Source organism: Dipteris shenzhenensis, chromosome 18 (genome assembly GCF_047967505.1).
Source record: "Dipteris shenzhenensis isolate YYH24624 ecotype China chromosome 18, Dip_SZ_1.0, whole genome shotgun sequence".
NCBI lineage: Eukaryota > Viridiplantae > Streptophyta > Polypodiopsida > Gleicheniales > Dipteridaceae > Dipteris > Dipteris shenzhenensis.
The window spans coordinates 42869022-42894992 of NC_141613.1; the positions used below are offsets into that span (position 1 = coordinate 42869022).

General features: G+C 41.0%; 1 protein-coding gene across 1 annotated transcript in view; it reads left to right on the forward strand.

Annotated features, from left to right (window-relative positions):
• The first annotated feature begins 850 nt into the window (after nt 1–850).
• The window catches only part of LOC147891259 (beta-galactosidase 2-like), a 55223-nt gene continuing 30102 nt past the window's right edge, over nt 851–25971 (forward strand). The window contains exons 1-12 of the mRNA XM_087389190.1: nt 851–1012; nt 1133–1228; nt 1503–1615; nt 1730–1796; nt 1914–2006; nt 2101–2238; nt 2335–2426; nt 11023–11128; nt 11532–11619; nt 11730–11851; nt 12833–12997; nt 13152–13372. Coding sequence (XP_087245316.1) covers nt 851–1012; nt 1133–1228; nt 1503–1615; nt 1730–1796; nt 1914–2006; nt 2101–2238; nt 2335–2426; nt 11023–11128; nt 11532–11619; nt 11730–11851; nt 12833–12997; nt 13152–13372 — 1463 coding nt within the window. The remainder of the gene's footprint in view (nt 1013–1132; nt 1229–1502; nt 1616–1729; nt 1797–1913; nt 2007–2100; nt 2239–2334; nt 2427–11022; nt 11129–11531; nt 11620–11729; nt 11852–12832; nt 12998–13151; nt 13373–25971) is intronic.

The window sequence follows — 25971 nt, forward strand, 5'->3', positions numbered from 1 at the left end:
CAAAGTTTGGGGCGGTCAATCATCTGAGAGGGCTCGGAAAACTAAGCAAACTGTAATGCGACAAATTACAATGTGGATTTTTTAGGAAGCGAGGACGCCGAGGAGCTAAGGACCTGGGGTTCGTTCGAAACGACAATACGCTGTCGGGACTCGGAATTCCTAAATTCTAATCACTCGGCACGAATAGCAAGATGAGGATCTGCCGTCGAAACTCGAAACCTTGTATAGGCCGCAGATGGCAAACGAAACTGGTGTAGATCAAATTAATCCAGCATTCTCTGTATGTCACGATGCCTTATTAGCATCTTGGTTAGCATCCCCAAAAGTTTCAACAGGCCGATTCATTAAAAAATGATGCAGCTCGAAACATTGCGTTTTCATGCAATACAGCTCGACCGGCATTTTAGACTGAACCTGAAGTCGCTTTTCCATGTGCAGCAGCCGTTCAACTATCAAAGCGAACAGATTTGCTTGCCTGCTCTTTTCACTTCTAAAGCACGTATGAGAATCGGTTCTAAATCTCAGCGTTGCCTTTCAACGACAGGGATCAGCTCCCATCTCACGCTTAGTGCATTGCTTCAACCGCACAAATTTGGATGCGATCGATCGAGCTGCCTGTGACGTCTGATTGAAGTATAAGCTTTGAATCTGAGGACGACTCCTCTCCCTACACCGATTCAAACGCCATAACTTCCAGCTTGCTTATTGATGCAAATTCTGAAGGTTTTTTGAGCGTGACAGGAGGTAGTTGCTCCCTCTTTCCCGCGTGTACAAAGCCTTTCAGCAGATGTAAAACCTGATGCACAAATGTATTTAGTTCTCTCTCGCCAGAGCAAATCATTTCTTCAGAATGTTGCCCTTTCTCCTGCTGCTCGTATTATCGGCTTGGGGCCTCAAGCACAATGCAGTAGCTGCTCTAAATATTACTTATGACCATCGAGGTCTCCTCTTCGATGGAAACCCCCGACTTCTTATATCTGGCTCTATCCATTATCCAAGAAGTACCCCTGAGGTTCTGCCCTTGTTTTTCCCCTTTCAAGCTTGAACAATCCTGCACTGTGAATGATAAACGAATTTTTTTTTTTTTTTCAAGTTGCAACTTGCTAACACTTTGACCGTAATTGCACTGCAGATGTGGCCAGAGTTGATTGCAAAAGCAAAGGATGGTGGATTGAACGTCATCCAAACTTATGTTTTCTGGAACGCACACGAAGCAGAACAGGGCATTGTAAGGGTTTTTCTAATCACTTTGTCGATGTGTGGACAATGCTATCAATCTCAATAACATCAGGTTGTAGAGTATCCCTCCATTCAGCTTTGATGGCGTATGTCTAAAATGTTTCTCTTAGAAGGTTGAAGGTCTTTACCATAATCATTTTAGCAATCGAAGCTTTAATTCATGCAGAGACCATACTTCACAAGTTCGCCATCGAGGCAAAAAGTATACAGTATATCTGTGAGATTTCTTTCGGCTTGACAATATCTTCGCGATTGTCTTGCAGTACAATTTTGAAGGTGAACTGGACCTCGTGAAGTTCCTGAAGTTAGTGAACGAATCAGGACTTTTCGTGAACCTCCGCATAGGTCCATTTATTTCTGCAGAATGGAATTTCGGGTGTGTATTTTAGTGGACTTTGAATTGTAGCGGGGATTACATGTCGAAGTCATTGTGCGAAATTGAACTGTTCCCCAGTCATTTCCTCTGTTAAGCGATTATTGATATATTCAGGGGCATACCAGTATGGTTGTACCTTCAGCCTGGAGTGGTGGTGCGAACAAACAACACTATTTTCATGGTGCACCCTCCCACCAGTTATCAATCCCTATCGATTTTATTATTGCAGCAGTTGGATCATGGATCATATGACTTAGAATCGTGAGTATACTGGATTTTGATGTTCCAATTCTGGCAGGCTGCGATGCAAAATTTCACCACCAAGATAGTTGGAATGATGAAAGATGAAAATCTGTTTGCATGGCAGGGAGGGCCGATCATCATGGCGCAGGTAAGAAACAAAAGTTCAGGCATATTGCAATATATATGACCAAGTTTGCTGCAAAGACGAATGAATGACCAATTCGTGGGTTGCTGTGATTCAGATTGAAAATGAATTCGGAGCTTATGGTCCAAAAACGGACGCATATTCATATGCAATGTGGGCAGCGGAGATGGCAGTGGGATTGAACACAGGAGTTCCCTGGATCATGTGCAAACAACCGGATGCTCCCGACCCTGTGGTAATATCAGCTAGCTTTACCAGAAAAGACGTGTGATGAGACATTGAGGGCTAGTAAACCTGAAATGTGGGCTTTGCTTTTTCTTTTTTCCCCTAGATCAACACATTTAACGGAGGTGCTACTCCTGAGAATTTTGAGCCCAATGCTCCTTATAAACCCAAAATGTGGACAGAAGCTTATCCAGGATGGTATGGATCTCTCTCTCTCTCTCTCTCTCTCTCTTCCCATTAGCATATAGAGAAATTTACTAAACTTCACATAAGGTTATCCAAGGCTCATATGCATTATAGCACACTTTATCCAAAGTCCATTTTTCCATCCATTATAAGACTTTTAAAAAACAAGTAATACCTTTTTAAAAACATGTGTAAACCTAAGAGGTGAGAGACTATATTCTTTGGGATTACTAGGATATGTTCCAAAGGTGTATTCTCTTTGCACCTCAAAGAAATCTCCTTTCATTAACTAGAAATCTCCCTTGCGATAAATTTTCCTTGGATATCCGAACCATTCATATAAGAGCATTTACATAAACTATCTCTATTGTTGCCAAAGTGCCACACCTATATGTGATGCCCTCTTCTCTTTTGTATAATATTTGCACACCGACCTAATGTGAAACTATGAAAAAATCAGCAATCTGAAGAATAGTATTCATACCCTAAATGGCTCTCACCTAATTCCTCCATTAATTTGCTCATCTATTTTTCCCATCTACATTTCCAAAGGCACTTACTCTCAACAAATTATTCCTTACATATAACTTAACATAAGGAGAAAGGTAACTTAAAGGCTTTTATTTTTTAATAGAGTCAATTGATTTCCTAGTTGAAAAAGTGGAGTATCCTAGTTAAGCTAAGGTCAAAGGAGTAGCTTCAAAACTTCAACACTTATGAGAGTCATAAGTGTTTTTCATTCGATAAGCATGTATTCCATAGCTCTTATATTGAGTGTGCTTGGTAAATGTGGATCACAATAAGCCATGAGAAGCTCCCGAGAAGCTAAGAATGGGAGAGGGAGAGAGACTAGTGAGTGCTCATTATACTTGCGGAAGTGGTCGATTGCTCCAACATCTTACATGTTGGCTCGGGGGGTTACTCATCATATGTAGCCCTATCACGTGAGTTCAACAAAAGGATATTTTCTATTTCTAAAATTTACAGAAATAAATATACATAAGGGACTATTTATAGTGACCCCCCCCCGAGCATGTTGGGGTAAAATTTTACCACATCTATGTCCACCCAATGAATATGATTGTGGGGGATTGTGGAGGAGTGACAAATGAGAGAGTGAGTGTTCATTATGCTTGTCGAAGGGTCTATTGCTTCAATATCTTACATGTTGTGAGCATGCAATAATAGGGAAGTTCTAGGATTGTTTTTTCATGAAAAGTAGATTGTTTTCTTATGCTTCCAGTCGAATGTAGGATACTGCATGTTCCCATAAGAATGGATTTTATGATTCAAACATATTCCTTGAATTAAAGCTATCTTAGCAACCATTTCTCCCAATGCTCATGAGATCTCAAATCTTTGTATTCAAAATGATTGAGATGGATTTCTTAGTTTATGTCAGTTATGATTATCATTGTCTTTTATTTTTCAACATTTTATGTATGTTTTACCAACTTGTGTGCTTGCCTTGTATGTCATTGTCATCGTATATGTTGCTATGTTCTCATGCATCTTTTTTATCATAGGTTTTCCCCTACTTTACGAGCATTATAGAGCACTATGCTCTTCTCCTAGGGCCTAGTTGTGTTTCTATGTCATTTGGGAGCTCATCACCCTAGCTCCTCTACCTTTGCAAGTATAAGCTTGTCTTAAAAGAATTACAGCTTTATGTGCTACATGTCTTTTTGAGCAAGTTGCTCTTTTTATTTGTTGCTAAATAAAGATCTTATGCCTACCATAATATGCTTACAAGAGTCACATGTGTTATTCATTCGATGAGATTGTAGTCCATAGCTCTTATAACTAGTATGCTAGGGTAAGGTGGACCACAATCAAGTCATAAGACTTTAAGAGAGGGAGAGGGTGAGTGAGTCTTCATTATGCTCAATTATTCCAATATCCTACATATTGGGATAAGGGTCTATCACAAGTATAAGCCAGCATCCTTTTACTAGCAATGATTGGCCTATTATTGATCATCATGGTAGTACAATGACTACTGCAATAGTCACTAGTCATACTATAGTCCACCAATTTTTAGGTACTTATCATCAAAAGGTGCGTAGTGTGCATGATTGTGTGACCCCACTCTTCATACCATTACTAGATGCAGTCCACCAATTCTAGGTAATTATCATCAAAAAAAGGTGCACATGCATGATTATGTGATCACTCTTCATATGCATATCATTTCGCTGTATAGTATGCATTTGTAAAGAGTGAATTTTGATGTGATCACTCTTGATATTTGTGTTATATCACATGACTCGGCCATTTCCTAATTGTCCAACCTACAAAGGTGCATACATTTAAGAGGACAACTTTCCTAATTATGCCTCAATCTTTGAGGTGCATACACATAGATGGGGTATGTTAAATTTATAATGCTAAATCTACACATATACTATACCCTTTTGATATTTATCCATGAAAGGGTTGTTGCCTAATAGTATGTATCAAGATATTTTTCTATAAAGGTTTGAATGTAGGAAATAGGAGCTTTCCTTGAAGAGTAAATACCTCATTTTACCTTCCATTATTATCAATGTTATCAGGTGGCCCATCAACCTAGTATTAGACTCTACTCAAACCTACTAGTGACTTGCAAAGTTAGGTCAGCAACAATGCAACAAGGTATTGATATTCATTGAGATTCGATTAAATTTTTCCTCATCATAGACTATGTGTGTTTTTTCATTTAATTTGGGCCTTTAAGTCCCGTTCTACCACAATATAGGTCCACAAAATATTAAACTACAAGGTACCCAGGTCTTACAAGGTACGTAAATATAAATATATAAATCTATATGGAAAGGTCCAAAAAAAACCTTCAAACGGGATTTAAAATCATACTCCTACCAAAGTGTGTCATAAAAAGGCAGACTATATCATCAATTTTAGGGACATAACAATTAAATACATGACACCATATGTACACAACAGAACTCCAATGACAAAGATATCATCATCAGTTTTAGTATATAATAGCTAAATGCAAAATGCCATATGTGCACCAAAGATAAACTCACGACACAATATGTCCACATGAATTTTGAAACTCTGCGCATAATCAAAAGGGGCAAAGCCCAATATGTACATTTATGTATATTTACAACTATGAAAAGCAAACAAGCCTAACAAAAAAAAGGGAGGCAATTTACAAAAGACATTATTCGTTCCATAAAAGCATGGTAAATAGATGTAAGGGCCAATTTTCTTGGGGGTATTGTCAAGGGAAAACTATAAGAAACTCCACTCTATTGATTCTCACCACATAGATGGAAGATCTATATAAGATTAACAAATACATGCGTGAGCACTCTGTAAGCATTTGATTATATTTATGTGACATATTAGTTATATCAAAAAATCCCCAACCACTACATAGAACAACTGTTTGGATGTGAGGTCTCTTAATCAAAGGCAAGTTGCCAAGACGACTAAACAACTTGAAGATCATACATGACATTAAGCTAGAATTTTTTTTAAGTTCCTAAAGGAATGGAACACTATTGGGAAGCAAAGATGAGAAGGCTAAAGAGAAAATATGATGGATCAGAATTGATTGCAAAATAAGAGCGTAACCTAGAGAGGCATTGAACCCAAGGTAGAGTAATTAGGTAAAGCAAGCACATGATAATGTGCTATAGGCATGAGAGCAAGACAAGGCCACCAAGTCCCAATCAAGGAACGCTAAAAACTTGATCAAGAATGAAAGGCACAAAAGACAACAAGTAGAGAACTCCATCACATACTAGAACCAATAGCTAAAGCACACTTAAACATATGTGAAAAACACAAAGGCTATCATGATAGAACACCTTGACTCCCTCTTGAGTCTTAAAGAGAAGAAAGCCCTTCAGAAATTGCTTTGCAACATGAAATATATACTGAGCATTCAAAGAAAGGACATTTTTATATCCTTCTACCAAACTAGTGATATGCATGAGGCCTCTAATAACTCTTCAAAATAATCCAATTCTTCAATTCCGAAAATTGAATTATGATGATGCCTAAGGAGAGTTTACATGCAATTCTCAAAGGAAATTTATCACATTAGCATGAATCCTAAGGATAATCCAATATAGGGCTCGAATTAGCGTGATGCTTATGAAGAGTTTGACTTCAGCCTAATTTAGAGACATGTTACCCAACTTAGTGATATGTCACCCAATAATTCGATATTAGGGATCGGATAATATGAAGCCTTATAAAAAACTTCATACTAATATAATCCCAGTGATCAAAATGGAGGCTCATGCTATTACAATATCTAGGACTAATTAGCATGGAGGCTCATGCTAATTTGATCTTGAGAATCAAATTAGCATGAAGAAGCCTTTGGTGTTTTGCAAGCAATTCTGATCCTCGGAATCAAATGAGCTTGCAAATTGATGATAATTGATAAATGAAGGAAACTTTTGCCTCTTTTTTACATATGAATTCAAAAACTAAGAAAGAAATACCTTTTTCCAAAAGAATTTGCATTAAATATCAAAAGTATCAAAATAGAATCTTTTATTCTACTCACTTCCTTGGAATTTAGGCCATATTGTCTACAAGTGTGCGTTGTGGAAAGCTGATAGTGGAGGGAGCAAGGGAAGATGTTCAAATTTAGGGAATAGTAAACTAGGGCAAAGCTTTGGGATTTTACAGACTAAGATAATCAAGTCAACATAAACAATATTTTGAGCTCGAGGGCCTATTATTAAAAAATAATTAATTGTATTTACTTTTTTCAAATATGGACCTTGAAATCCCATGTTTTAGCTTAGTGTCTTTTGGGTTCCATTTTTAGGGTTGGGTGAGGATACACATTTGTTCCCCTTAAGTGCACATAAATAATCTTTGTATATGCGTCGAGGTCTCTATCTAAACTTATGATCCTACAAGTGCATCTCCTCAATGTCATCTCATGGCATAAGCTCCATCACCCCCAAGACCCTTTAATCTCATCATAAAACCTAAAATAGAGTTCGAGGGAATGTGTCTGTCTCTTCATATGAACCTATTAGCATTCCAAGGGATCTTTTGGTGCCCTCATATGAACCATAATCTTTCAAAGGGATTTAGCCAAAAGGGGTTACCAATGTAGTGCATGAGTTCCAAAGCTACAAGGGCATGTCCAATGTGCATTTTACTTCCACTCAAGCTACAAAGGGAGCATTGTGACATGTGATTGCTTTAGTAGACCATGGAAGAGCTTCTTTAATCATGTGAAAATACTCAAAAAGGTAAGAATTGGAGTTTCATGGGTTTTTTTCCAAGTGATAGTATGCAATAGTGTTTTCGATGATGATTCAAAGAATCTCAACTTCTTACTTTTAAAAATGAATATTCTATGTAGTTCTCATTTGTGCGCAATGCTGCCTACTTTATACGTACAAGTGTTGTTAGTCTTGTGTATACTTGCTTTTGCTTTATGCATATGTGCATATGTGCATGGTCATGCTCACACAATCCTAAGAGAAAATAGAATTTGCAATATATACCACACAAAGGAAATAGAAATGAAGACCACACAGTCAAACCCATCCAAGAGAGGCATAGCGTCCATGCCAAGAAACATAATCACTTGCTCGGCCTTTTTGGATAGCTCGCCAAATGAGTTGGCTACTAGCTAAAGGAATCACTTTGTTTTGTAGAAAGATTATAGACACAGCATATAACCTAAGAAGGTTGCCTTAGGCACATATCTATACCCTTGCACATGTATTTATGGATATATTCAAAGAATTCTATGATGAGCCTATATAGAGCTCAAACCTATAATAGAAGATGGAAAATGGAGTTTGCTCCATAGGTCTTGTTGGGTCCCTACTAGACATTTTTAATGTCATATCATATGCAAGAAAAGATGTTCAAATTTCAATAGGATGCGACTTTTTATCATAGATGATTGTCTACAACATTCTACAAAGAGATGCTCACATGGGGTGTCCATAGTGTAGCAAGCTATATTGTTGGCTTTCTCACATATTTGATCACCCCTTCATGCCAAGAGCTAACCACACATCTATCATTTATTTTGTCACTGGCCCAACCCATCCAAACCACCCCTATAATGCCTCCCTCCACATTCTACTACTACTATGATTTCAACCAAAGTCTAGAACACACCCATGATAGCCACGAACCTAGCTACACAGTACTCATTTCCTTACGCAATCAAGTTTATTGGAAAACCACCCAAGAGAGTTGTTCCTTAGAACGGTTTGTATGTAGAGAGTGAGACCAAACAAGGGAATCCATATAAGGAACCTAGAAGAAGAGAGTATCAATGCTTGGTGCAATGCAAGAAATGACATTTCCTTGCATGACATGGGCAAAAACTCTTCAACATTCTTTTCACCAATAACTTCAAATGAAATTCTTGGAAAAGATATCACCAGGTCCCATCCAAGACGATGATATTTGGAAGGACTCTCTTTATGATTTCCTTGACAGCCTATCTGACATTCTTGCTTACTAATTTCACACTCTTTTTTAGAAAACATACATGATATTCCAACCTTTATAGCAAAGGTTTTGGTAATAAATTGAAAAACATATGTGATATTCTAACCCTTATAGCAAAGGCTTCACCAAACCAAAAAAATACTTTTTTTAAATACAAAATGTGAAGCCAAGGATTATGAATGCCTTCAAGGATTACTCGCTATTTGGGAGTCATGCTTGAAGACCTTAGTGATCCTGGCTTTGCATTCTATATTTAAAAATTGTTTGACTTGATTTGATCCTAGCCAAGCTCTTTAATTAGTCCTTCTATTAAGGATTTTCCATATTGTGAACGGATCATCAACATCATCATTCCAATTCACAAAGCAAGAGACTCCAATTGGACCTAGACAACTATTGGACAACATGGTAGGCCAACTAATGGCCAAGGTATATGCATTAGCACTAGAGATACACATCAATGAGAGTGATAAGCAAGCATGCAAGCAAGAATTGACACTACGTAGTTCATGAGGTTGAGATAGAGGAGCATACAATTAGATGCCTTCAGCACACTGAGGTTCCAAGCCAATACCATGGATTGTTTAACCAACGTTTCTTAAACATGAGGCATTGGTGTGCTACTCTTTTAAGTCCGAGATCACTAGACACAAATCCATGCTCATGAGATGGATGGGGGAATAATACTATCCTACAAGAAATCTTCTTCGCAAGAAAGGAATCCACATTAAGTGGAAGTCGCAACACATGGGATGCCAAGCCCATCCTCTAGAGAGTAGACACAAGATCAGTGAGCTCCCATCCCATGAGGCACTCCCATTGAAGTCCCAGAAGACACCACCAAGTTTGCCCCACAAAGACAAGCAGAGGGCGACAATAGAGATCAACATGCCCTAGTGACACCAGGACTCCTAAAGGGACATAGGACAGAGCTTAGATCAATAATGCCTGACATAGGACAAACTTTCCTATAGGCAGCACCCATACATGTTCAAAGTGTATTTATCTCAACTTCAATTTTGTTTCACTCTAGTTCCCCTATTTGAGGTGATGTTTCTCAAATTCAATTTTGTTCACTCTAGTTCGCCTACTTGAGGTGGTCTCATGGCCTTTATGGCCTTGTGCAAACTTTAATAAATCTCTCGCTCTCTCAGACTGGAGCGTGATAGAGCCCAGCCTGATAGAGCTCAGGCACACGCTATACCAGAGGACAGAGACCAGGAGGAGCACGAGGAGGTCAGAGCTCACACAGGACACATGCCTCCACCCTGTGGATGTACATATGAGATGGTTTGTAGACGCCGCAGGATCTTGTTACATAGGGGACGTACTCGTCGCTTCATCTCCAGACGATCCAGGATGATGGCAGCTTTTCGGAGGAGACTTACTCATGGAGATCTCGCCCCACCAGCCGCTCACCTCACCTTTGCTCAGATTTGTACTCTCATAGCAGGAGGCAGAGTCGATGGACAGGATTTCCAGTATTATTTTGGTTCTCAGACTCTGTGACACCTGGACTTGTATCTTTGCATTGGCATATTGTACTCATCCCCCCATTTTGCACCCAGGGGCGGTTTCCTTGCATCTAGTTTACTTTGTATTTAGGCTCAGATTTGACATTATGTACTTTCACTTGCATTGTATTGCGTAGCACTTAGATGATATTCGACGATGCCTCTTCTTTGTGGCACGTTGATTTTGTGCTATCTTGTATGCAGAGTTCTTGATGTCCCATGGGCCCATTTTGGCCTTTAGTGGACAATAATACACTTTCTTTCTTTCTCTCTCTCTCTCTCTCTCTCTCTCTCTCTCTCTACTATGTATGTGTGCCTGCCTGCATGTGTGTGTGTGTGTGTGTGTGTGTGTGTGTGTGTGTGTGTGTTGCACATGCACCCATATGCATACAATCTTGCACCCGCATGCACACAAACTGAATGCAGCACATAAGACAGTTTAAACAGTGCATGCAAAATTATAAATTGGGGAAAGTTTTTCATTTGGATTCCGACATCTGTACTATGAAAACAAGGCAATGCATTTAGTGTTCTGCAAGTCCCTAGAGCTTATAGAAAATTCAGATGTACCACGTGCAATAGCTTTTACATGCACTTTGATCATCTTGATTAAGAGATTCTTAAAACACTGTCAGGTTCCAAACATATGGAGAGCCACGCCCACATAAATCTGAAAAGGCGATTGCATTTCAAGTTACACGCTTCTTTCAAACAAATGGCAGCTTCCTGAACTACTATATGGTATGTTTCTAAAGCACTGAAGAGCCGTGCAAAAGGGAGGAGAAAGATGTAGTTCATGTGTGACAAGACCTGTCTGCAGCTTGATTACATTGAAAAAGAGTCCGTGCACTCTATTTTCAACCTGAAAGTTACTATAAAAGACCATGAGGAGAACTCCTCTGAATAGTGCAGCTTGTTTGTGGATAACTTTATGCCACACTGTGTACCAACAGATGCTTGGGAATACATATTGGTACATAGAAATTCTTGTATTTGAAATTCATGTCAGGAAGTTTCAAAACTACAATAGCTTTCAGCCAGACGTCCAACTATTTGAGGGTTTCTGACTTATCATGCATTTTTAAGAGAAATCCTCTGTTTATGTTTTGGCTGTACCTGAAACATGCAATATCTTTGAATGAAGTACCATGGAGGAACCAATTTTGGACGCACTGCAGGTGGACCATTTGTCACCACTACCTATGATTATGATGCTCCCCTTGATGAATATGGTAAACTTTTAGATTCTTATTTCAAGTCTCACATAGAAAAAAGAGACGTAATTTTAAATTTGTTTACAAGGATGTCTTTTCAGTCAAAAATGGTTGTAAACCTTTTCCAGGACTTCTACACCAGCCAAAGTGGGGTCACTTGAAAGAACTTCACCAGATTTTGAGGCTATGTGAACCGGCATTTATGACTGGAATAGCACCAGAACGAATACCTTGGGGTCCTAAACAAGATGTATGACAAAGAAGTCCTACACCTTGCATGCTACCTCCCCTTCATCAGCACCCTTTTACAAAGAACTATGAGTAAATACAGCCAGACATAAGCATTTCAGACATTTTGAGACAAAAAAAGAAGGCCTAGCGTACAAGCAAATGGGAACATGCAAGGGTATCTTGGAGAAATGCTGTTGTCTACAAATAATTCTACTTGAAAAATGCCAAGATAAGCTCTTCTAATGTAAAATGATGCTATCTACAAATCATTATACTTGAAAAAGTCCCAAGTTAAGCTCATCTTCTTAGTGTAAAACAGAGTTTTGGATGCATTGCACGGTTGGACGAAACGCACACATCATGAGCCCTTATTTAGTGATAACACTTGAGAGGTTAGATCTTGATCTGGCCTGCACATACAAAATAAACACATGTCAACCAAATCTGCTCTTACGACATTAACGGATACTTTTGTTTAGCATATATGATATGCAACCTTAACTTTAATCTCATGAAGTGCATGCTCATGCCATGAATGATATATTAGTCCATGTGATGTGGTGAATCTGATCATGACTCTGAGAATAGGTACAAGATTTTACAAAAGATATAGTGCAGTCCACTGCAGTCAGTCAAAAACTCCCAGACTTAAGTTCATTAGACTTCACCTCATGATACTGGTTCAAGGTTAGGAACACAGCCAGCAATTAAGAATGCCGTCATCTTTGTACATTCTAAACAAAGAACATTTGTATAGGAGCACACCAAATGAAACAGAGTAAATAATTTGCTGCACTTCAATGTCAGGAGGAAGTGTCTACCAAAACTTTCAACCCTATGATTTCAACATCAAAGCAGGGTTCACACTGTTTGACAGTGAAATTTACTATTGTGTGAAAGAAATCATGCATTGCATGTATTGAGTAGACTGAAATTAGGTCGCCTTATTAAGATTTATGAAATGCAGAAACTAACTATGACCGTGATGCTCATTAAACAGGTATTCATATTCTCAAATGGGACAAAGAACTGTGCTGCATTTCTCTCAAATATTGATACAGAGTCTAATGCAACAATACAATTTAATGGCTACAATTATGACTTACCGGCTTCGTCCGTCACTATTCTTCCAGACTGTAAAAACATTGCCTTCAACTCTGCGAAGGTAGAGTTTGATTCTTGACAAGTTTTTGATTTTCTAAATGTCTACTTTGAGTTGTTTAGGGAAGAAAAAAATATCAGAATTGTTTTACAAAACATTTCGCATTACTTTTTGATATTGCAGTCATTCTTTGATAACTCTGAAATTTGACATTCAGGTCCGGGTCCAGACAATCTTGATGCAAATGCTGCCAACAAACTCTACAGGCCTGGAACCAACTGTTAATGGTCAAGCCTCTAGTGTGGTCTCACAGCACGCATGGGAATGGTACTATGAGCCACTTGGAGCATGGGGAGAAACTATTGTAACCACAGAATGTTGCTTAGAGCAGCTCAGAACCACAAGAGACACAACTGATTACCTCTGGTATCTGACAAGGTACATGCTTTCTCATTATCAAGGATGTGAGATTGTAACATGAATTTGTCGATCACCCAATGCAATACATGGGTGGAATTTCCAGAGGTTCTACTTTTTAGATCCGGAACATATGCACATCAGATATTAGCAATTAGAAAGGACATATGAGAGAGAATATTAGATATGGGGGTGGGGGGGGAAACGTTGCTCCTTCCTGGCAATTGCAGCTGCTTGCTGTTCGTTCTGTATTGCCACAACTCCCTCTCTGCTGTAACAAACTTCATCTGTGTTGGCATTGTTATCCCCCACCAGACCTCAAAAAAGTGTTCTATTACGTGTTGAAAGAAACCCCTTGGTTGCAATAAACATCAGCCTATAAGGAAGGGCATCAAGAGAATGAAGAAAGAAAGACCAAATGCAAGATGGTTAAAGTAACCTATGTATTGAAAAAGTAACAGGAAAGTATCTCCAAGCTAGGCAATAGAAAGCCAAGTAATGTTTAGTCATGCCATGTGCACTGATAGAGAAGATAAACTCATGCCATGTGCCTGGAGAACAAAACGTCATCCCAAGTCATACCATGTGCATTGATAGAGAAGATAAAGTCAAAGGTCCAAGTCTTGAGATAGGAATCAAGACCACAATGATCCACACATCAGCTCCCGTTGCAAAGATCACAGACCTCGTAAAGTGTATAGATCAATCTAGATAGATGCGTGTCAGAAAAAGAGCATGGTTGTTTCCTATGATCTCCCAAATCGTAGTATGTAGAGTTAATACAGAGAGCTGAATATCTTGTGATCCTAAAGTGACTATCCACAGCAAATAAAGCATTCCAAAGCCCCCGGCCACTTCTCAAAACAAAGGGCTAGACACTCCTGCATAAACCATGCTACACTTGCACATTTTTGACCCACATTCGACTCTAATAATGAAACATGAAACACATCATGGATATCTGAAATGGGTGGTAGTTTCGAATAATATGATACTTCTTCGACTCTGCGGATAACCTTGCATAGACCATAACACCTATGGGCAACTAAGGGAAGAAGACAAGCAACATTTTGTTCCCCTATCGTGATGGCATTCATCTCTCCTTTTTCATTAATATAATGAGGTTTCTCATGTTTTTCCCTTTTTTTTTTGTCTAAGCATTTACTAGATTGAATGTTCTATGGTTATGAAATTTGTAATTGTGTTTTCTAAATCCATCATTCCTATTTCTTTTATGCCTCAAACCAACATTAGTGTGAGTGTAGAGATATATACAATGATATGGTGGTGTAGGATAGACTAGGAGTTGGTCTATTTTGGAGTTTTAGTGTGCTCTAGTACTTGGACTATATATACCACGTACTTGTACTTCATTTGATTGAACATTTCAGTTGGAGTTCACCAGTGTTCACTTCTTGTTCTCTTGTTTTCACAACACTTCTCCATTCTTGTTCCTACATGTTGTACCAGAGCTGCTCTGTCACTTGCTTCCCCGTTGTCCCACGTGCTCTTGTTGCACTTTTGTCGCAGAGAAGAAGTTAGTTCTTGCTAATCAACTTCTCTTTTGGCTGGCCTGAGCTCCCACGAGCTTCGTGTGATCTCAAGCTTCAGTTTTGTTGTGAGATTTTGCACCAGAAAGCACTCCTCAGCTAGGCGACTTCGTTTTGCATCATGCGCGTTTTTTTTTAGTCAATTTTGGATACCCGAACTTCTGTAGCTGTGTCGGGCAACCCAGAGGAGTTTTGAGCAGTTGTATTGGGGTTTTGCTCCCATTTCGGAGCTGTTTGTGCTCTCAGAATTTCATTATGAACAACAAATCAGAAGATACCAGCAATATCATTTACGTTTTGCTGATTTTTACTGATTTCCGTACAATTTGCCTCTCCACCTCGCCATTTGACTTGCCCACTTGCTCGTTGCCTCTCTAGATCACCACTTGCATCACCAACTCTAGCTCGAAATCCTTGCTTCATCTCATTTTCAGCCTCTCCCAGTTGGTTCTTGCAAGCATTGCGCAGGTGTCTTGCAGATTGCATTGCACAGGTGTCAGTGCATTTAGGCCAGTTTTGGGCTACACATTGAGTGCAAGTCATTGCTCAGCTGTTGTGCATTTTTGAAGCCAAGTGTTGGCTGTAAGTTGATGCACTTTTGGATGCCTATTGAGCAAGAGTTTGTGATTGCATTGTGAGCATTGTTTGGCTGAGATACAAGCTGATTTTTGGGGAGAAGCACATTGCATTTGAGCCAGTATTTGGTTGTAGTTAAGGACAACTTTTTGGGGCAGAAATATAGTGCTTGATTGCATTTTGTATCCCGGAATGGATTGAGGTTTGAGAAGAGTTTTTGGGGCAGATTGTCACCAGCCTTTGGAATCCATAAAGGGTGGTGGATACAATTAATGAGCAATTAACAGAAGTTACAGGCACTTAAAATTTTCACATTTGCAAGAAAGAAACTTTGAACAACAATCCCAAAGCTAGATTGCCCCGAGGGTCACACCTGACACCGTATTGGCCCCAAAGCGTGGCGCCCCTTGCGGTATTTCTTATATATTATCATAGAGATCAATTTTACAACAGAGCCATAGCCTGGCCAATATCTGAGAGATCAATCACTGAATATTGTTAACAGAAACCTTGTGCAACTAGAGAGAGAATGGCTGCGTGGAAGCCAGTAGAAGGGCTGCGTGGAGATCTGGAGCTAGAACTGTAAGGTAGCTGGGGCAGCGCGCTTGGAACTAGAGTGGGAGCTGTCCTGGAACAAATCACACTATTGGAAGCAGAGCCTTGCCTATTCTTTTAAACCTGTTGGGAAAGCTTTACTTTCACTGCTTTCTTGCTTTGCCCAAAATCACTTGCGCCATGTGGCCCTAAAAAGCTCTGCTTTAATCCAAAGGATTTTTGCCCCTTCTAACCACTTGCCCCTTGGCCCTTAGCCCTAGGAATTAATTTACAAGGTTAGCCTTTTAACCACTCCAAGGCTTAGGTTGTCACACGTAAAACCCTAATAATTAAAATATCACAATCTCACGCCCCTGTGACATACCTTCCTCTTGAAAACCAAGCAAATGGCCCCATTTGCTGTCCAAGTGAAATCAAGTGGTAAAAGGAAAACTGAACAGGACAAGTACAAAAAACATTTCAACACATGGCAGACTCCGCCTCGATATTTCTTATAGGTACCTGTGTAACCGATAATGCATAAACAGCAAATACATAACAGGATCTGAAAAGAACAACAGATGTCTGGAATAAACATCAAATATTTCTGGATCCAAAAGAGAGATGTGTCCGAACAAAAATAACAAATAACAACATATACATATGGTATGGTAGAGGTGCACATAACCAATCATACATAAACAATCATGCCTAAAACCTAAAGGCATATCTGATAGTGACTAGTACACCAATCATATTCCCCGCGGCAAAAATACTATCAGCAAGCAGTACCTCGGGTGAGACATAAAAGTGTCACCAAGCGACCTCATGACATCGGATGAGCTGTCTGAACTAAGGGAGGGGAAGCACTACCTCCCTCCTGAGCATCAGGAAATGCTCCAAACCTATGCTCTACTGAGCCTGAGAGAGCCCGAATGAGAGTCGGCTCCAACTGGAAAGCATCTAGGTAGAGCTGCAAAACTATAGGGTATTCTTCTAGTGCACCCTCTTCCATCACATCGCTTGCAACGCTGAATAGTTGCGAAACTTAACCAGGTAGCGACGGGAAACTCTACCTCTAATCTGGCGTTCCGAATGTGCCACAATCTGCTCTAGTACCTGAATTTCATCCTCTTCTTCAACTTCAGGCTATTCCTCATGAGGCAAGTCCTCCGGCACCACATCACCATGGAACGGCTTTAACAGACTAACATGGAAGGCATTATGGATCTTCCAATGATCCGGTAACTTCAGCCTATAAGCTACATCACTTATCTTCTCTGAAACCTGGAAAGGCCCATAGTAACGCAGATTCAACTTGGCGTACAACCTTTCCTTACCCTTCTTGTTCCGAAGTCTCGCTCTATGGAATAGCAGCAGAACCCAATCACCTTCCTTGAAGACCAACTCTCGCCTATGGCGATCATCTGCTCTCTTTTGCTTCTCCTTAGTCCTCTGAAGAGCTATCTTGACTTTCTTGTAAGCCTCATCCAAACTTTCCACATACCTATCTGCCTCAAAGATCTTATCCTTACTAGTATGCAAAATGGGTGGAATTTTTCTACCACCTTTCACAATCTCGAAAGGTGCTTTACCGATTGCACTATGAACAGTATTGTTATAAGCGAACTCCACAAGTGGCAGATACTACTCCCATTTTGCCTTATGCTCTGAAACTAAGCACTTCAAAAGATCTAGAACTGTATGATTACCATTCTCTGACTCACCGCCAATTTGTGGATGAAAGGAGGATGAGAACTTAAGAGTTATACCGACATTCTCAAAAAGCCCTCTCTAGAAAAGACTCGTCATCTGTGGATCCCTATCACCAACAATAGACTCTGGCATACCATGTAACCGAAAGATATTTCCTAGGAACAATTTTGCCATCTGATCAGCTGAAATCTTCTTCCTCACCGGGATAAAGTGGGACTACTTGCTAAACTTGCAAATAATGGTCCAAATCCCATCATGGCCTGATAGCGTATGAGGAAGATCAAGACAAAGTCCATAGCAATACTTTGCCAAGGTCTATCAGGAATGGGCAACAGCTGTAACAATCCTGGTGTCTTTTGCCGGTCATACTTAACCTTTTGGCAAACGATGCATGTCCAAACAAATGTGTCCACATCTCGTCTCAAAGCTGGCCAGTAAAAGAATTGCTCAACAACCTTCACCGTGGCCTCAATACCTCTATGGTCTACATATAGTGGAGCATGACTTTTTGTAAGAATCTTCGGCCTCAACTGCTTCGTGACACAAAGGTGACCATGCATCAAAAGAAAACCTTCCTTGAGAGTATAATGATCATGCTTCTGTCCATCAAATGAGCTGGTCAAATATCCTCGCGAAGTCATCATCCTGTGCATATTGTTCTTTCATAGCATCCAACTCACTATGATAAGCAATAGTTACTGCTGAGACTTGAGGCTTCTTGGAAACCGCATCAGGCACTGGTCTCCTGGATAAGGCATCAGCTACCATATTCTTCTTGCCTGGTACATGAACAATCTGAAAATGAGCTGGTCAAATATCCTTGCAAAATCATCATCATGTGCATACTGTTCCTTCATAGCATCCAACTCACTATGATAAGCAATAGTTACTGCTAAGACTTGAGGCCTCCTAGAAACCGCATCAAGCACTAGTCTCTTGGATAAGGCATCAGCTACCACATTCTTCTTGCCTAGTACATGAACAATCTGAACATAGACAAGAAGTTTGCCCACCTCATATGCTTTTCTGATAACTTCCTATAAGTAAGGAAGTAGCGCAAGGAAGAATGATCTGTCTGTACATAAAAATCAGCACCAAGCAAATAGTGCTTCCACATGGACAAGGCATGAATTACAGCAAGCATCTCTTTCTCATAGATGCCCAAACTCATCTTAGCTGGCTGAAAAACCCTACTCTCATAGGTGACTACCCGACCGTCCAGCATCAAAATGCCTCCTACGCTGTTGCCACAGGCATCACACTGAACAGCAAAGGGTCTGAAGATCTGGAAGGATTAGCACTAGATCTGCACACAACTTTTCTTTCAGCTTCTCAAAAGCTGAGTTTCCTTCTTAGTCCACTGAAAAGACATCCCTTTCTTTTGCAAAGCATGCAATGGCAAAGCAATCTCAGCAAAATACCTAATAAACCATCTGTAGTAGGAGCATAAACGAGAAAACTCCGTACCTCATGAACATTCTTGAGCCGTGGCCAAGAACGGATTGCTTCTACCTTGGCGGGGTCCATCCTAACTCCATCCTTTGAGATGATGTGCCCAAGAAAGTGGATCTCTGACATGAAGAACTCACTCTTCTTGGCATTGAAACTAACTGATGCTTTTGCAACTCTCGGAACACAATAGCCTAATGTTTCTTATACTCCTCGTTCTTTGAAAACACGATGATGTCGTTAAAGAACGTACCAACAAAGGCCCTATGATTTTGGAAAATCTTGTCTATCATCCGATTAAACGTGGCCGGAGCATTAGTCAAACCAAATGGCATAATGAGATACTCATACAATCCAAAACTGGTCCGAAAAGCTGTCTTGTGCACATCTTCTAGCCAGATGCGAATCTGATGATATCAGCTCTTCAAGTCAATTTCGTTGAACATGGCCGACCCTTCCAACCTATTCAGAACATCATCAATTCGAGGAATGGGAAACCTGTTCTTGATAGTTATCTTGTTGAGTACACGGTAGTCAATGCACATTCTCCAAGATCCATCCTTCTATTGAACTAACAAAACTGGGAAGCTGTCCTAACAAAACTCATAAAGAAAATCTGTCCTAGCTTTTTCCAGCCCAGAAAGCTGAAATTTAGCTTGATCTGGTGGAATTTCTTTTGCAAAAATCAAGCAAGCAAAAAGATTCCTTTTCATTACTGAAGAAATGGCCAAAGCCGATACAATAGGAACAGATTCCCCTTTGAGTTTGACATCCAAAATGTGTTTTCTTCCCCGATGAGTCAGGGTCACCTTCTTATTAAAAGTATCCATCACTGCCTTTACCCTGTAGCACCAAGGTATACCCAACAAAACGTATCCATCACTGCCTTTACCCTATAGCACCAAGGTATACCCAACAAAACGTCACACCCAGACAAGGCATGATATAAAGTTCATCGGATTCCGTGTAGTTTTGAATCTGCAAGCAAGCTCCCAAATGACTGAAGTAATAGTAGAAGTGAACTCAGGGCTAGCCATATTTTCTTCATAGAGTGGCCCCATCTCCTCGGGACGAATACCTAGCTTACCTGCTAGCTCGGGTGAAATGAAGTTGGCATGAGCTCTTGGGTCAAAGAAAATCAAACAGGTGTGGTCTCGAACCTTCCCCCAAGCTCGACACACTTCTCATCATTTTGTTCCTCACCGATAACATCAGGCATCAATCCTACACTAGGTTTAGGCTTCTTTCCCTTTAGCTCACTCTTCTGTTGTTCCTCATTATCATCAGGCTCCTTGTGTTTCTTGTTTGGACAGTCAGCTACTGTGTGGCCTTCCTCTCTACAGTAAAAGCACTTGTTTTGTTTCATTAGTTCTCCCTTCTCCTCAAAGGTTAACAAGTATCTATTTTTGTTCTCAGACCCACAATTATCTAGTTAGAGTAGCAAGTTCTCTGGCAACTTTTGGAATGGTGTTAATCTTACTGAACTTGCATCGTTGACCTGCAACCTTGGAACCCTTGACAGGCTCTCCACCTTTTTTCAACTACTCACCGAAACCAAAGCACTTCCCTTGCATAAGAGCATATGCTGTGTTTGTGTTCTCAATCAACTGAAATATATTGCTGACCCTTGTCTTCATGCAATAGTCTCTTAGCTCTTTGGATGGCCCACAAAAATACTTCTCCACCTGCTCTAATAAGGGCACAAACCTATATGAACTGACAGGTAAGAGAGCTGACCTGAATTTTCTGTTATAAGTCTCGAGGTTAGCACAGCTCCTAGCATTGAGGTCATGCCAGGCCGTCATCACATCCACCCCAAAACTTGTGGTCAGCCATGAAAAAAAAAATACTTGCTTGAAATCAACCCAAGTAACAGGAGCTAAACCTTGCAGAAGATGATTGGTCCACCATTGAAGAGCATTACCTTTCAGAAAAGTGGCCGCCTTACAAATTTTGGAAGCTTCGGTGAAGTTTCCGCCAGAGTAGGCTGCATCAAACTACTGCAGAAAAGTCAATGACTTCAGCCGATCCTGCATCCCATTGAATGTCTCGAACTTGACAGCTGAACCTTCCTCCTTGTTCTCCTTCGCTTTGCCCTTAGGTGCCAAATTGTCATAGACATGGGGCTGTAAATATGGTGGCTGCGGGGGCTGCAACATATTTCTTGTATTCTATGCACCTGTTCCGGACCTTTGTGAAGGATTGACCACTCCAGGCCCTGTAGGAGGCATCCAAAACATACCCATGGGATTACCCATGCCTCCCTGCATCCCTGGCTGCATTCCAACATTCCCATACATCACATTCGGCATTCCAGGCTGTGTACCTCCAAGCATCTGGCCCTAGAAACCTTGCATACCAGGCTGACATCGGGGCATTTCCAACCATGCCCATACCGTTGTTGGTCATCCCAACCATGGCCTGAAACACTGAACCGCCCCCAAAGTAGCCTGGATATGAAATGGGCTGAGGAAGAGGTTGCTGTCCGGAATTCAAGAATGGGAAATTGTTGGCCTGCTCATTCAGCCCAACACCTGGACCAAAAGGTGACTGTTGAATAGGAACTTGAGGCATGGGATTAGGTGAAGGATTACCTAGCTGAGGTTCCAACGACTGCCTGCGTGGCTGCCGACATATGTGCGTCTTCCTCTCCTACCCCCTAGGAGGGTTGAGAATCTTCTGAAGTTGAGGATTCTGCATCAACTGGGTCACGATATTCATCGACTCAAACAACTGCTCTCGTATCAGTGTCAGCCGCATCTTCTTCTTCCTGCTCTGACTGAACAGGAGTTGCTTGATGTTCCTGCTGTCCAGGACCTTGGTTCCCATACACCTGCAATGCAAACATTTGGGGCCCAAAAGCTTGCTGCGCAGACTTCTGCTGTCCAAAAGGTTGCTGCCCATAGAATTGCTGTTCAAGAGCCTGCTCCTCCTGCAAAGAATCCTCATCCCCAGAGGTCTCGTGCTCCTCAGTATCATGAAGGCTGCAAACTGAAGCTCTCTGATGCAACAAAGTGAAGACTGGCACCTCCAAATAGCTCCAAACAACAACAATTCAGATATTGGCAGTTTGAAAACTCCACGATCCACTCCAGACAGTCTCCCAGGTTAGAACAGGAGCATGCGATTGGGGAAAGAATAGCAGGATGGAGCAGAAGCATGCGTCTGGGAGAGAAGATGATGGAAGCTGGGGACGACAAAGATGAAGAGATCTGTCCAAGATTGCGACTAGAGAGAGAATGGCTGTGTGGAGGCCAGTAGAAGGGCTGCGTGGAGATTTGGAAGCTGGAACTGTAAGGTAGTTGGGGCAAGGCGCCTAGAACTCGAGTGGGAGTTGTCCTGGAACAAATCGCACTATCGGAAGGAGAGCCTTTCTGTTCTTTTAAACCTGTTGGGAAAGCTTTACTTTCACTGCTTTCTTGCTTTGCCCAAAATCACTTGCGCCATGTGGCCCTGAAAAGCTCTGCTTTAATTCAAAGGATTTTGGCCCCTTCTAACCACTTGCCCCTTGGCCCTCGGCCCTAGGACTTAATTTACAAGGTTAGCCTTTTTACCACTCTAGGGCTTAGGTTGTCACACGTTAAACCCTAATAATTAAATTATCACAATCTCACGCCCCCGTGACACAGATTTATTGCTATTTCAGAGCGGCCATTGCCAGTGAATGCATTGCAGTGATTGCATAGTAGTCAGTGGTCTTTCAGTTGTCCATTTGCTGTCTTTTCCTTTGCAAGTACACTTGCATTTATTCTTGAGTTTGCATGGAATGTGAAGAATGAAGCAAGAAGCATTGCCTTGCACAATAAGCTCAATGACTTGTCCATGCAAGAAGGTCAAACTATTTCAGCTCATATTGCAAAGATTACTGACATTCGGGATGAGCTCGTAGCTGTTGATGAGGATATAGAAGACAAGAAATTGGTCTCTATCACCCTCAATAGTTGGCACCCTCATATGATACGTTTGTTACTTCCTTGACCATTATGCTCACGGCTGCTCCACTCAATTTTGAGGAGTTAGTTGGCTTACTCTTACAGGAAGAAACACAGACTTCCAATTCAGCCCGTTCCTCTGGTCAGAGTGAGCAAGCACTTGCCACTCATGGAAAGGGTAAATTTCAGAAAAAGGCCAGCCATGCTTATCAGCCCAGGAAGGAGGGGAATGCAAACACAAATGCAAAGAATGCAGATAAAGGTGCAAAGACGAAGAAAGGCAATTACAATTATTGCAAGAAGATCCATCCACTTGTTTCCATTCCATCCATGGCTCATGATCAACACATGCTTGTGGAATTCCAGGATGATCAATGCAGGATCAAGGATCCAAAGAAAGGGTATGAGATTGTGCCTACATATTCTTATGAGGCCAGCATGGGTCTTTACAAGCTTGATGCTCAGCCCTACAATCAGCATGCTATGGCTGTCTCTTCTGCTACTCCAAGTGATTTATGGCATGCCAGGTTTGGTCATGCACATCATAGAGCTTTGGCATATTTGCATAATCATAATATGGTTGAAGGATTGCCAAAATTACAGCAGCCTGCTCAAGATAAAGTTGCATTGCCTACCATTTCAAAAGGATGGTCCACGTTCAGTAAGAGCACAATGGGTCTTGCAGATTGTGCATAGTGATGTTTGTGGACCAATGAATGTCACAACCCATAGAGGGTATCGGTATTTTGCCACATTCATTGATGATTATTTCTAGGTTCACTTGGCTCTTTCTCATGAAAAGCAAATCTGAAGCATTCAATTGATATAGGGAGTTCAAAGCATTGGCTAAGAACCAAACCAATTTTAATTCTGACAATAGGGGAGAGTATACTTCACATGCTTTTAAGGAATACTTGAAAGAGCATGGGATAAAGCATCACAAAGCAGTGCCATACACGCCTCAGCATAATCCGATTGCAAAGAGGAAGAACATGACTCTCATGGAGATGACATGATGTATGCTGAAATTTGAGAGAATGCCAAAGGCATTTTGGGGTGAAGCAATTATTACAGCCACATATATTCAGAATCGCTGCCCTACACAAGTATTGGTTGATAGGACACCTTTTGAGGCATTTTATGGGTACAAGCCCAAGGTGAATCACTTTAGAGTTTTTGGGTCTGTTGCATATGCTTTAGTACCAGCTGAAAATCGATCCAAGCTTGATGATAAAAGCATTAAATGCATCTTTGTGGGGTATAGCACTGAAAGTTGAGGCTTTAGGCTTTATGATCCAGCCACAATTAAAGTAATCATAAGTAGGGATGTTTTGTTTGGAGAGCATGATAGCATGCAGCCCATCGGTGAGGAGTTGCCTCCATATGATGATACAGCTCTGGACATCATTCAGTTTGAGGATGATGCTGATTTGGGTTCTCCAGTTGATGTTCCCTCTACCTCTCAAACTCCAGCAGGATTGCCACATGTTGAGGGTTCTTTTCCCTCAAATGTTTCATATTTGCAGCCAGCTCATGGGGAGGGACAGCCCAATATTTGGAAGCATTATCAACACCGTGCAAAGGATGTTACTACCAGAATCCAGATGCTATTCTCAGCAGGACAGCTGAGAATTCAGTTCCTAGATGACTAGGCTGACACTTCTAGATGCTAAAGATCAGCCTATATTGGGGAGAACCAGGGCCAGCACTCAGAATGCTAAGAAGCAAGTGAATTTTGCTCTCATGACCGTAGTGATGGAAGCTGAAACTGAGCCTCAGCGCTTTGAGGATGGTCAGGGCGATTCGGCATGGCAGAAAGCCATTAAGCTGAGATTAGATTCATTCAAAAGAATGCTACATGGGACTTGGTTGATGCGCCCATTGGCAAGAATGTGGTTGGCACCAAATGGATCTACAAAATAAAGTATCATGCTGATGGTACATCCTCTTTTGTTGTGTCCATAGTTTTGGACGGAAATATATTGTTTTGGTAGCTTCTATATCTAGCTGGATTATTGTCTATTGATGAGTCTACACATCTATTTGATGACACTAAGTAACGAAGTTTGTGATTAAAGCCCACCACACACACTGTGTGAGTTCTTGGGCTATTCTATCAGTCTTCCATTGTGCGTATCCTCTGTTGGTTGATTTCTAACATGGTATTAGAGCCGAAGTAGGAGGCTCACAAGTGTGGGAGCCTGAAGGCAAGGACCTTGCTGAAGGACGACCCTGATTCAAAAGCTCTTGAGAATCGACTTCCAAGACTGAAGGACAGTGCCCTTGCGAGAAGGAGGGTGACTCAGGTTCTCAGTCAGGTGCATACAAAAATCTCGTCTACGGAAGGTTGATTTTGTTCAACTTTGTTGTATGGTTAAGCAACAGAGATGTCGATTTCAAAAGCCTCTTCAACCCCTTCTCTCTCTTCCTCCTCCCCCAGATTTCTTTCTTTCACTATCCCTAACTTTGGAGAGTCTAGGAGACTGGATGGGACAAATTACCCTATCTAGAAGGTGAAGATCCAAAGTCATTTAGTGGCTTAGAAGCTATGGAAACTGACAAGAGGAGTGGAGGCGAAGCCGAAGGATATAGAAAACAACAAGGGGAAGATACTCATACCAATAGATGGAGAGGAGCTCAAATCTTGGGAAGATAGACATGCCCACGCCCAAGCATTGATCATAGGGACTACGGCGGACTCTGTGCTTCCTCACATCCAGATGGCTGACACGTCAGTGAAGGCATGGGCCATTCTGAAGGATCTGTATGAGACAGATAATACATCCCGGATCTTGCTTCTTCAGCATCAGCTCTACAACTTGGATATGGATGAGGGAGATTCGGTATATGACTACTTGACGAA